At 39.4% G+C, this 12,271-nt stretch overlaps 1 protein-coding gene across 2 annotated transcripts in view; it reads right to left on the reverse strand.

Moving 5' to 3' along the window:
* The window catches only part of LOC141794999 (contactin-associated protein-like 4), a 102,199-nt gene that overhangs the window by 56,795 nt on the left and 33,133 nt on the right, over positions 1-12,271 (reverse strand). The window contains exon 1 of one of the 2 annotated variants that reach the window (XM_074675711.1): positions 3,540-3,870. The exons of the other annotated variant lie outside the window; for it this stretch is intronic. Coding sequence (XP_074531812.1) covers positions 3,540-3,624 — 85 coding nt within the window. The 5' untranslated portion in view covers positions 3,625-3,870. Of the gene's footprint in view, positions 1-3,539; positions 3,871-12,271 lie in introns of those variants that run through there. 2 annotated transcript variants of the gene reach the window in all.

Here is a 12,271-nt window from a genome sequence, read left to right on the forward strand (position 1 = left end):
CTGTTGTCCAAAGGGCTATGGGTAAACTAAAGTTAACTTCTGGAGCTGAGCTTCATTATCTCATCTATAATAGCAGAGGTAACAAAAGTTGGCAAATGGTATACTGAATGATTCAATGTGCTGTAGCACCGAACTAACAGAGAGACACTCTTGGTAAAGATGGTAAAAACAATGTTATTTGAGGTCTATCACATTTGCACTGGGACCTGTAAATTTTGACTTGTAACTGGACCTTTATATCAACCCCCTTAATAATAAAATGATTAATAAATCTGTCCAATGCGTAGTTTAGACCCTTTTGGTGACTTCTGAATGATTCGTCTGTCTCCAAAAATCATCAATGGCTTCCTGCAAAATGTTTCCTACTGTGACACCTGCCACAGCCCCTGTCTCTGAGGCCATGTCCACACGTAGCCGGGTATTTGGGAAACCGCATATATTTTTATACTTTTATCCCTGTCATCCACATGAAACCGCAGCTTTACGTCACTAAAAACAATGTTTTCTAAAAACTCCAGCCAAAGTGAAGATTTTGGAAAACTCATGATCACTCATTGATTTCATGATTTCATGTGGATGCCGATATCTGAGTTTTTGGTTCTCAAACGTCACAGCTGAATGACGGGGGCTCCTTCTGATTGGCTGGCATGGGTTTTATGTCACGAAAACACTGCCCATTATGGGTTAGGCGTGCTTGGAGCCACACTCACTGGTGGATTTACCCGCTGCATGTGGACGAAAGCATTTTGTAAAACGAACAAGGGGGGGATTCTCGTTTTTGAAAACACCCGGCTACGTGTGGACATGACCTCTATGTTCATTGTTTGTCCAGCGAGAGGAGGGGGCGTTGTTTAGCTATCAATTGTCTTAATTTAACTACATGTGCATTTTTACAGATCCCACCTTGTGAATAATACAAACGTGAATTTAAATCAAGGTTACTTTAAGTGTCAGGTGGTACAACGATCTGTCAGCTTAGCGCCATCTCAGCCCGCTCAAGCCATCAAAGCTCTTCCTGGACCTCACCATGTTACCACCAAGCAGCAACCCTTGGTTCTAAAACCCAAGGTCAATGCTGAAGTGTTGGAAAACGGCAACTCATCAAATGTTCACTTGAGGCTGACTGCAAAAGCACCAGCAATCACAGACACACCCAGTAAAATTAAACAATTAGAGTCTTGTGCAAAGCGCTGTTCAGCTGAATGAACAATTTAGCATTTACTTCTAAAGACAGCACAATACCAAGCATATGGATTGCAAGTGATAGCTCTTCTCCATCCAATGGGCAACAAACCAGTGATGAAATATTATCAACTAACCAAGTTGTAATTAACCCATCCCACAAAAATCTGCATTTGTGTTTGACCAAGAGTGACGCCACAGCAACAAGCTATTCTGATAGCATTTACTCATCAATCATGATCAACTGATACTGAAACAGTGAAGGTATCAAAAATGTGCTTTTGATGTATTAAAACAACATGTTGGATATTTGTTTAAATGTGTAGTTTGCATTTCTGTTGGTGTCATAGTAAATTTACATTACATTACCAATTAAGGTATCAACCCCGTTAAATCAAAAGCATCACAAGCATTGAATGATTTGTCTTCTTGAAAGTTATGCAAGTGTGAAGAAATAAATTATTTGTTATGAGATTTCATCTCAAAATTATTCAAATATTTAATGGTCAACCAACCCCCCCCAAACATTTGACCAATTATGTAGACTCTCTGGTACTATGTGTGCTCTCTTAATACTTTAACAATAAAAACTTAATATGTGTCAGTGTTAGACCTTTTCTGCCTAAGCTCATCTTTAATTTTCCGGATGAATAAAGCAAATTTTGTCATATCAAGCCTGTAAGCCATCAAAGAGCTCAACCATCATGTCACAGATTGGTCCCTCAGGCTGCTGCTGCCCCTAACTGAGCGTATCGCTGTATTTGAACGAGGCAGGGTCACTGTGACCGGCCACAGAGTCTGAAACATCTGCCCGCTCACGACAGCTTTACCTCCTTTGTTCACTCTGACAAATAGCTGGAGTCAGACCTTGCCTGTGGCTCTGGCTCAGCACTAACACACAAACACAAAGTCAAATAAAGAAGTGAGGAGAGGTCTGGGCATGTGTGGTTATTAAGTGGGTGATGTACTGTATGTTTGCTTTCTACAAGAGGGCAAAAAAAGCTTTTACAGCATTTATTGATTTTAAAGAGGTGGCTCCTTTTTTATTTTCTTTAGGCAGTGTTGTCTGATAAGTACTGTGCTGAGTCAAAATAATTTTCCCTTAAGGCAAAGAAACATCTTGATCTTCATTGTTTCACCCTTTCATAGCCCATAATGTCCATGGGTTTCTCTCCAACAGCAGGAATAACCCAGAAGTGAATCCTTTGTGGTGTTTAATTATTTAATCATATTTGTTCAGGTATGTTGGCTGAGAACACAGATAAATATTTGCCCTCTAATGCTCACTTTATTTGTGTGTGTGTTGACAGTATTGCCACTGATGTGAAACTGGCTCACATGAAGAGCTCAGTGTAACATCATCCCTCTTACAGAGAGTGTCAGCAGGAGATGTGATTGATTTATTCAACTGACGTGAAAGAAATGACATTTTTGGACACTGGTGGCCCACGCTTTTTTTTTTCTTTTAATTGAAACTTGTTAATGAGCCACTGTTTATAGATTTAACAGGTACACTCTATGTCTCATGCTGTGCGAAATAACAACCAATTTAAGTTTGCTGAGAAACTTATAATGAGAAACTGATTACATTTAAAAACCTGCATGAATGCAAATTGCATGAAAACAAACAAGTTCCTGAGGGCTTAAGGAGTATTAAAAGAAAACTGAGGAGAAAATTAGAAGTGAGAAACATTAAAAAAGCACTTGCACAGTCTTACCAGTAGGTATAGTATAGTATAGCAGAGACCTCCTCTTATGAGAGGAAATCACAATGTAAAGTCTTCCACCAAGACCAAGACTCTTTATGCCATTTACATCTGGTAAATTTGGTAAAAAAAAAAATATTCCTTTTACATAAATTTGATCTCCTTTGAAATGCTGGCAACACAGAAAAGTAGCAGTGCAGTCCAGCAAACAAAGCCCAAACTAACAGCACTGAAAACCCTTTGCTGCTTCATAATCATGCAGTCAAACTTCAGCCTCTGCAGCTCCAGTGGAGCAAGTTAGGCTTTCCACCTTTCTGAAGGACAACTTTTCAATGTCCTGACTTGAAGAAAAGTTTTTCATGCTTCCTTTGCCGACTGCTTGTTTGACTGCACCACTGAGGTGTGATAGTGTAATATTTGTGCATCAAATCTCTGGAATTCAACATTTCTGGATGTCTTTTTAAAGACTCATTACATCAAGTCATTGATTCACAACATGTGCACGTGGAAAAAAAATGTTCAAGAGAAAAAAAACCTGAATAATCTGTGTGTCACCAAAGATCTGAGCTAAACTAATAAACATTTAACTGCAGATCCAAAAGCCCACACCTGTCCTCCACTACAACCAAAAAATGAAATCTCATTACTCACCTCCCCATGTTGCACCAAATGAGCTGAAAAGTATCAGGGCAACCTGTGTAATAATCCCCCTGACTTTTTTACTCCAGAGATCCATGATGGATTAGAAGAACGCTGCAGAAAAGCAGCTAGGTGAAGGATGGAGACAGTTTGCCTGTCCTCTCCTCTTTACTCAAGTCCTCCTCCTTCTCCTCCTCCTTCTCCTTCTCACACCTCACACTCTCCCTGATGAATATTGCACTTGTGCGTCTGCACCGCTCTCCAACATTTGCCTGGCTCCACGGGGATGACACCAGAGGCAGGAGGCTGGTTTCTTTTCAGCAGTACTCTACAGAGTGAGGGAAGAGAAAAGGAGGCAGAGAGACACGCGGAGAGAGCAAGAGAGAGGGAGAGGGAGAGAGGGAGGGGGGCTTTGTTGTCCCCGCTCTAATAAAAGGTACTTTAGTCTTTAAAAGGACCTGAAGACCATATGTTCTGCCAAAATTCTTCAGCAGAAAACCCACTGCAGGCTACAACATTGTGCTCCGACTGTTTGAGAAAGAGCCATCACAGGTCTCGTTAGACTCAGGCTGCCTGTGTACGGTCTGCTTGTCTTCATGTCATGCAGCTGTTCAGGTCCAGTGGTCACGAGAGGGATCCCAGGCACAGTAACCCACTGCAAATCAATTTAAAGCCTGCCACTGAGAGAGGAATAAAAGAGGAAATACAATGACAATTTGAAATGTAATTAAAGGACATGTTCTTTTTATTTCATCAGAAACTTCAGCAGAAAATTCAGACAACAAACGAAGCACTCAAGTCTTCAAATATCTAATCAATCAGCATAACTTTGAAAACAGAAACTCCATCAAAAGTGTATTTCACCTTCTCCTTTGAATTTTACACACCAATCGTAATTGCAGTATGAGACAACATGGCCCCTTCATTCAGACACAGCAGGAGACACTGTGGAGAGCTGGGACTCAGGTCTCTGTAGATGAGGCACTCTGCCACAACATTTAGATAATTTTAAGAAGCACAACACCCATGCTCAATGAAAAATTTTCAGCACTTTACTTTGCCATTGGATGGCCAGTTTGTGACTCTCTATTCAGATGAAAAAGTGACTCTTTTTCAAGATCACTTAGGCCCTGTTTACACGACAGCGTTTTGTCTGAAAACACTAAAACGCTGTGAAAACACAGTGAAAAAAATCTGCGTTTACACAGAAACGCTGATGGAATGAAAACGCTGTAGTAAGCATGCCAAGCCTGTAGGTGGTGCTATAACTGTCTTGTCCAGAAGCCGCTTTTGGGAGATCTCCACCAAAGTAGAGTTAAGATGGTCATCTGGTGTATTGGGGAATACTAAGTTAAAAAGTGGAGCAACAGATGCACATTTTGTTGAAAGACAGTCAGCAGATTCAGCAGATTGCGTAGCACAAGCACAACCCGGTAGTTCGCGACGATCCTACCAACGGTACTGTTGTCCTGTTGAATGCGCACATGCGAGGCGGATTGTGACGTCAGCGTTTCCACTGAAAACGTCGGCTTACTGTTTACACAGCAACAATGTCGGGAGCGTTTCAGAAAAATCCCACTCTGGATGCCGTTTTCAAAAGTTAGAACGCGAGGCTGAAACGCAACAAAACTTTTGCGTTTCACCCTAAAACCGTTGTCGTGTAAACAGCCCCTTAGTAAGTGGGTGAGGGACTGTCAGCATAATGCTTTTCCAAAAGGGTTTAAAGACTACAAACTTTCAATGACTTTTGTGGCAGAAATTGAAACACTTAAGCAACAATTTTTTAATTTAACCCAGTGTTTCTCAATTCCGGTCCTGGGGCCCCCCTGCCCTGCACGTTTTAGATGTTGCCCTACTCCAGCACACCTGATTCAAATGAATGGCTCGTTATCAGGCTCGAGCAGAGCTTGATGACGAGCTGAACATTTGAATCAGGTGTGCTGGATTCGGGTAACATCTAAAACATGCATGGCAGGGGGGCCCCAGGATTGGAATTGAGAAACACTGATTTGACCAGATAGAAAACCTATTGAGATCTAGATCTTTTTTGCAACTCCATTAAAATTACATCAACATAAACACAGAAAGCCAAGAAGCAACTGCAGTCATCATCAGATACCGATGTAGACTGAATCAGTGTAATTTGTATGTGGGTCACACAACTGTTGGCCAATTTGGACCCACCTGCTGTGTTATTAGGTACCTAGAGCGACAGATCTTAACACCCAGCGTGTGAGGTCGTATATGCAAAACAATTCATGGTCCACTAGGGTTGGCAGTCAGGGGCAAAGAAACAAAACAAAACTTTTGACTAAGGTACAGGCTTGTCTCTGTTTATGAGTCAGCATGATGCAGACCATGACCATGGACCACGGAGTGATTCCTTAACCTAACCAATAGTTTAATGTGTTAAAGCTAACTTAAAAGAAAAGTTCAGGTTCATAAACGGTTCAAAAGACAGAAAATGAATACAGAGATGTCAGATCAGAAAACCTTTTGATCTGTTGTCCTCAAAGGCTTTTACTAACATCCACATGTTGACAAGTTCAACAGGTTCTCAGATTAAAGGCCAAAGTTGGTGCAGTACGATCAACCAACAGATCATCAGAAATAGACCATAAAGCTTTGGGTGTAAAATCCCTGACAGCTGAGATTCAGTGTTCATAAGAGACGAAAATGGATCTGCAGTCCATCTTGTTCTTTTTGGGATAATAATCTGAATCAAAATTCAGCAGGCTTTATTAGCTTACAGGAAAAACTAATTTGAAGCACCCTGTATCTTTGAGAAATAAATTGGCTTCAAAGTTCCATCAATGATGGCCACAGATCTGGATTTCAAGTTTTTATCAGGGTGTAAAAGTAAAAAGACATTTTGTATTTAGCCAAATGTGTTGGTGCATACACTTCAACTCTGCATCCAAAATAATCAGATTAGAAATAATATTCAAAGGCAGTGACACAAGGAAAACATGACATCTTAAACAAGGAGTCAATCAAGATGACATTAAATGAGGGAAATCTGTGTTACATTGAAAGGAAATGTCTTTTATAAGAAATTCATACTGCACTACCTGGATTGTCCTCTTACACATAAAACTGTGTAAACACTTCATTTCTACAGTATGGAAGAAGAGGCTGGTCTTTATCAGTTTGATCACAGATAGTATTACCTTCCAAGGATCGCACAGTGGCGCTTGTTTTATCTGACATGATGACTTACTATCCAGCTTGTTTGAGAGGCTTTTCAGGGGTGATGAGGCAGACAGCATGTGAATGAGGCAGGCACTGGTGTGCAAAAAGGGAGGAGAGATACTGACCAACAGAGAGTAAAGGACCACTATGACAAAGGAAGAACAGTGTACAATTTGGACATTTCTGTGCCTGGAGGAAGAAGAAAAATAAATGAAAAGAAACAAAGACAAACACTGTGCTCATTTTGTCTTTCATCTCAAGGTTTTGAGCCCATATTTTAACACACACTGTTACACCAATAAAATACAAAAAAAAAAAAAAAGAAGGAAGTGAGAGACTTTAACACAAACCAAATGTGATGGCTAGATGACTGGGTCAGAGCGTCTCAAAGACCGTAGCAATGGTCCAATAAAGTAAAAGATGAACCACGGTCATGAGCAGCCAAAGTAAAATAATGTGTATGAAGAGGGCAGGTTGGCCTGTGTGGTCCAATCCATAGACTGTAAAGAAAATTGGAAGTCATCTTGCCTGGCTCAAAGTGAGGTCTCCACAAAAACTGCTCCCCCTGGTGGCTAGCTGCAGTACAGGTTAAAAAAACCCATCTCTCCAGCTATTCCAGATGAGCTGTGGTCAAACCATAAAAACGTTCAACGATGATTGACAGCTGTTGTTCTTGTGTATTTTTTGGGGGGATCGTAAAATATGTCGGGAGGTAGAGTCAAAAAGAGATTAAGCTCGCAAAAGAAAAAAATTATTATTATTTTTGTCACCCGGCTCCACTCAGATTCTCCCAGAACCCCTCATCGTCTCTACTGCGCAGACTCTGGCTGCAATTGCTGCCAATGGCTGCGCCTGTGACGGGGGTATTTTGGCTTCAAAACTGTACAATGGTAAATGGCGGAGCCACGCTGTCCACTCTATATACAGTCCATGATCCAATCCAACAGAAGGGCAAACGGGGCTAAAAAAGGGTAAATTCTGGTTCTAAAGGGGTGTGAGGACAGTGCATCACATTTTGTTGCACAGAGGGCCACAGACTGGTCAGGATGTCTATGCTGAACCCATCTCTGAAAGTCCACAAACTATAGAGCAATAGAAGAAGATGAACTGAAAAAACAAGAAAAGTTAGAGGTGTGAACTTGGTCTCCAAATTTTCAACGTTTAAATCCACATTAAGGATCTACTGCTGATGCCTTGGTGCCAGATTCTACAGCACTCCTTCAGAGGTCTGGTGGAGTCTCTACACAATATTAGTCAGGTAGTCATAACGTTGTGACTGACAGGTATAAACTGGCTTTAACATACTAATTATGATTGTGTGCAAGCTGTTTACTCACGCTCATAGACTTACAGTTTTAAATTGTCCTCTAAAAAGTACAACATTAGGTCATTTTTAGGGCCTAAAACAAAACAAACAAACAAAAAAAACATTACAGTCCAGAGTAGAAAAAGACTTTGTTGGAGATCTATCATTCTATATCAAAGTAGACTACAAAATGTAGTTTTTGTTCATATAAATAAACAACTTTCTTCAGTTCATTATGTTTATTTTATTTTTTTTTCTTGTGAGCTTATTTAAGACAGTTAAAATTCTTATTTAAGACTCCAGACAGCTGATGACCTCATTTGGCTTGTTTAAAAAGAGAACAACCTGTCTTCAGTTTGATGTTGTATTCTGGGGGTAAATCACTGTTTCTGCTTCATCGATTTGCTCTGCAGCTGTATTTGAGCCCCTCCACAGCCTCCTGCCAGGCCCTGTTTTAACTCATTTTTATTTTGCATACCAAATGAGGCCAGCAAATGACTGATGCACTCCCACTCTACTTTATATTCACAACACCTGCTACAGGCTGTGTACAGATTTTGGCTTTGGCCAGTGAACTGGTGGGGCAAAACAGAGCAGACTCTCAGAGTTTAAGGGCTAAGCGGGGATGATTCAAATTTATTGAAAGAATTAAATAGAGTCTTTATCCTGCAAAAATATTTGTGGGCTGAAATAAATCTTATATCTTTTTTCAGAAGGAGTAAGCTGATTTCACTGGAGGCTAAAGGTTGGTATGGGCATCCTCAAAGTTAAGAGTCCAACATCTTATTCTTTTTTCTAGATAAGGTTCTGTGGTGTTAATGGAATAGTTACACCTATTCCACTTTTTTAAACCAGAACATAAGAAGAAGGAAAAAAAAAAAAGAAAAAAAAAATGTCAGTAATATATTTCAAGTTAAATTCCTGTGAGATGGCTGCAATATAACTAGAAGTCATATGCTAGTTAGTTAGTTAGTTTAGTTGTCCCAGTAGGGAAATTAGGGTGTAGCAGGGATCACAGACATTTGGCAACAAAATTAGTAGAAAAACCGGAAAAAAACAACAACAATGCATTCACAAAGAAGGAAAAAAATCAAAAGCAAAGGAAGCAATGTGATTATGGACAGGCAGGCTGGTCTAGACCGGCTAGACTGGCTATTTGAATGATGCCAAAGATCTTGGGGTCAGATGGCATTTTGCTATGGCTTTTTGTAACTTCACTCCTCAAAGTGAAAGTCTTTCACTACTATAGAGAAGTGAAGGAGGAATAGTTGTTCACAGTTTTCTTACATAGCAAGTTTTATCTGAATGATCACTGAAGTTATCTACCGACAAACTCACAAGCCTTGAACAGTAAAAAAAAAAAAAAGAGTACATGTATCTGTACTGTCCACCACATGTGCAGTGATTTGTGAGTTAACTCACAAAAAGCTTAATCATATAGAATTTTGTTCAAAACATGACAATTTTTTAACTAGTTAAAACCTCTTCTTTTGTGTTTTTAGCTACTCAAATAAAGTATTTTAAAAAAGAGGATTAATATATTTGTATGACTATTTGATATGATGATGCATTAACTCGCCATAAGTTATTTGTCATTCCCCCACAAAAAAAATTAACAAACCGAACGAACAAACTAGGTACCAAAGCTGTTTCCTTGGTCACCACGATACTGCTGCATGCAAACTGACTAATTTACAATGTGTGTCATGGGCATGTCTTGTTTATTGTGCTGCCTGCAAAGTGCATCAGGAGGTAAAACACTTTTATGATAAAATAATTTACACACACACCTCTGAAACATTGTGACGAACAACAGAGCTTTCTAATGTAGAGACTTCAGGTTCCTTAGCATCTCTGACGCCTCTGCTCAACACACAGAGCTTCGTTTCCATTATTGATTCCAGTTTGTTTTCCATTATTGACCACGAGAAATGTTTGTTTTCTTTGTGCCACAGCTGACCTCCAAACAACTACCTTGGATACTCTCTCCTCATGAATAATGTTAAGAAACACTAATGAAAGGGAGTGATCAGCCTTTGAAAAACCCATGCCTGGAAACTCTGTGTATTGTTACTCCAACAATCATCAATTTTGTATGAATAAGATTTTCCCTCAGGCTGCCCAGAGGGATAGCCTAGAAGAATTACAGGTCATGAGAACAGCAGCAGTAGTACTGAGGAATGGATGAAGTTGATCTATAGATCACAACTGAAGAAGTTGGTGCATTTCTGGAGAAGTTAAAAATGTGGCTTTATAGCACGGATGTCAACTTCAGCAGCAGTTATTGGGGATGTTTTATCTCTGCCTAATTGGTTTTCAAGCATTAAAGGAAATTACTGAGAAAATACCACTGACTTACTGACTCCATTTGCGTCACCCTTCATCAGTAAATCAGGTGCTGCTGATATTTTCTGTCTTTGTGTGAAACCTTTTAAAACAACTTGCTTGTTGAAATATTTTATCATGGAATATTAAATTTGGATCAAAAAAAAAAGTTTAACAGAGAAGAATCAAAGAACAAAACTAGGGACAAAAAAAAATCTACAACTTATCAAAGTCCAATCAAACAGACCTAACTTCACAAGAGATGTTCAATAGTGGACTGGTAACACAAAGGGAAAAATGAAATAGCAACAAACTAAACAACTTTGACATATACCAACACAAACCAACTCATAAGTCCCAGAAACATGTTTTTCTGTACTATCAAAACAAAATTAACAACAAGGTTTTCCAAAGCTCTTTCATATTCAGATCCAGCAACAGTGCCATAACAGCTCCGCCGCCAACACACCTTTGTACCTTAATACGTCCCACAGCAGCGTACTATTAAATTCCAGAGTGTCATTTTATGTGGCATGATGGTAGTCGCAGGAGCATGAGAGCCTAACACAAGTCTCTACTGTTCCTTTGTTGGTCTTTTTCACTTCCTGTGGGCAGGGCAACAGGCCACCTTGGTCTGACAGCAAAAGAACCTCAGATAAACAAAAGAAAAACAAAAGGTGTTTCTTTGAAATCAAACCATGCGGTAACAAACTAAACCATGTGATAGTGTTAGCTGAAATGTGAGCATCAGAACTAGAAATCAGAACTAGAAATCAGCTGTCATAAATGTGATGATGTGATTTATTTGACAGAAGTAAATGTGTGATTTGTAAAAGGGAGGATAAAACTGCTAATCACTACACTTGCTGCTGCTTTTACTGTCTGCTTTGCTTGCACTTCCTGAAAAACTGCAGGACAAATGCATACCTGGCAACATTATAGTGTGAAAAACGGGCATTTTCTAGAACATCAGAAAATCAGCCCTTACCCAGCAACCCTGTCTACATATTGACCCAAACTACTGACTGGTGGTTTAGGTTTTAGCAGTAATTTTGAGGATTGGATTGGTCAGGTCGATTAATTTGTCAGGTCGATTAATCGGTTGGGTCGATTATAGCCTGTCACAGATTAATCAACATCGGCCAAAATGTAGCTGATCATAAAAATTTTTGCTCTGGGGAGATTCTGTCGCTCCTGCTCCTGTGTGTTAATTAATATAAGGCTACTACACAGGGCCTCACTTCATAATGCCATTCAGGATTAACCTGGGCTTATAAATTCACAATTAATTGTTTTGGTTAAAATCTTTTTTGAAAATGTTTTAATGTATTTTGTTGTAATTGTATTTATTGCTTTTTTGAAAGCAGGAACATTGTTACTTAAAATCTAGTTTAGTCCCATGCATTAAATGGAAGTTGGAACTCTTCAATAGGTAGTCATAATTTGCGTTCATATACAGTATTTATCCTGTGTATATCAATTAATTTATTACATATATCAGCTGATATATCGGATATCAGTCGATTTATCATATATTGGCCGATATATCGGACATTGGCTTTTTTTTTGCCCCCAGTATCGGTATTGTAAGACTGAAAATGGGATATGCTAATAACAACCAAATGTTTATTAGAATGTTTACTTAAAATAGTTCTAAAGACATGTTCAAAATGATTAATGATGTAGACATAATTTTAGTTTGTTCTCTGGTTATTGCAGCACTGTTGTTTACAAATATCAGTTTACAGTAATGTTAATATGCTGGTTGAGGTATTACGCCTAGGGGGCACTGCTGATGAGAAATAGTGCTGCACGATTTGGCGCTTGCGGTTGCGCTTGCGATTGCGCTTGCGCTTGCGATTGCGATTGAGATTGCGCTTGCGATTTAATAAAAAAAAGTTGTGTCATGATGAGTTTACAG

Source organism: Halichoeres trimaculatus, unplaced genomic scaffold (assembly GCF_033239565.1).
Source record: "Halichoeres trimaculatus isolate MK-OKI-2021-1 unplaced genomic scaffold, fHalTri1.1 fHalTri1_scaffold_8, whole genome shotgun sequence".
Taxonomy (NCBI): domain Eukaryota; kingdom Metazoa; phylum Chordata; class Actinopteri; order Labriformes; family Labridae; genus Halichoeres; species Halichoeres trimaculatus.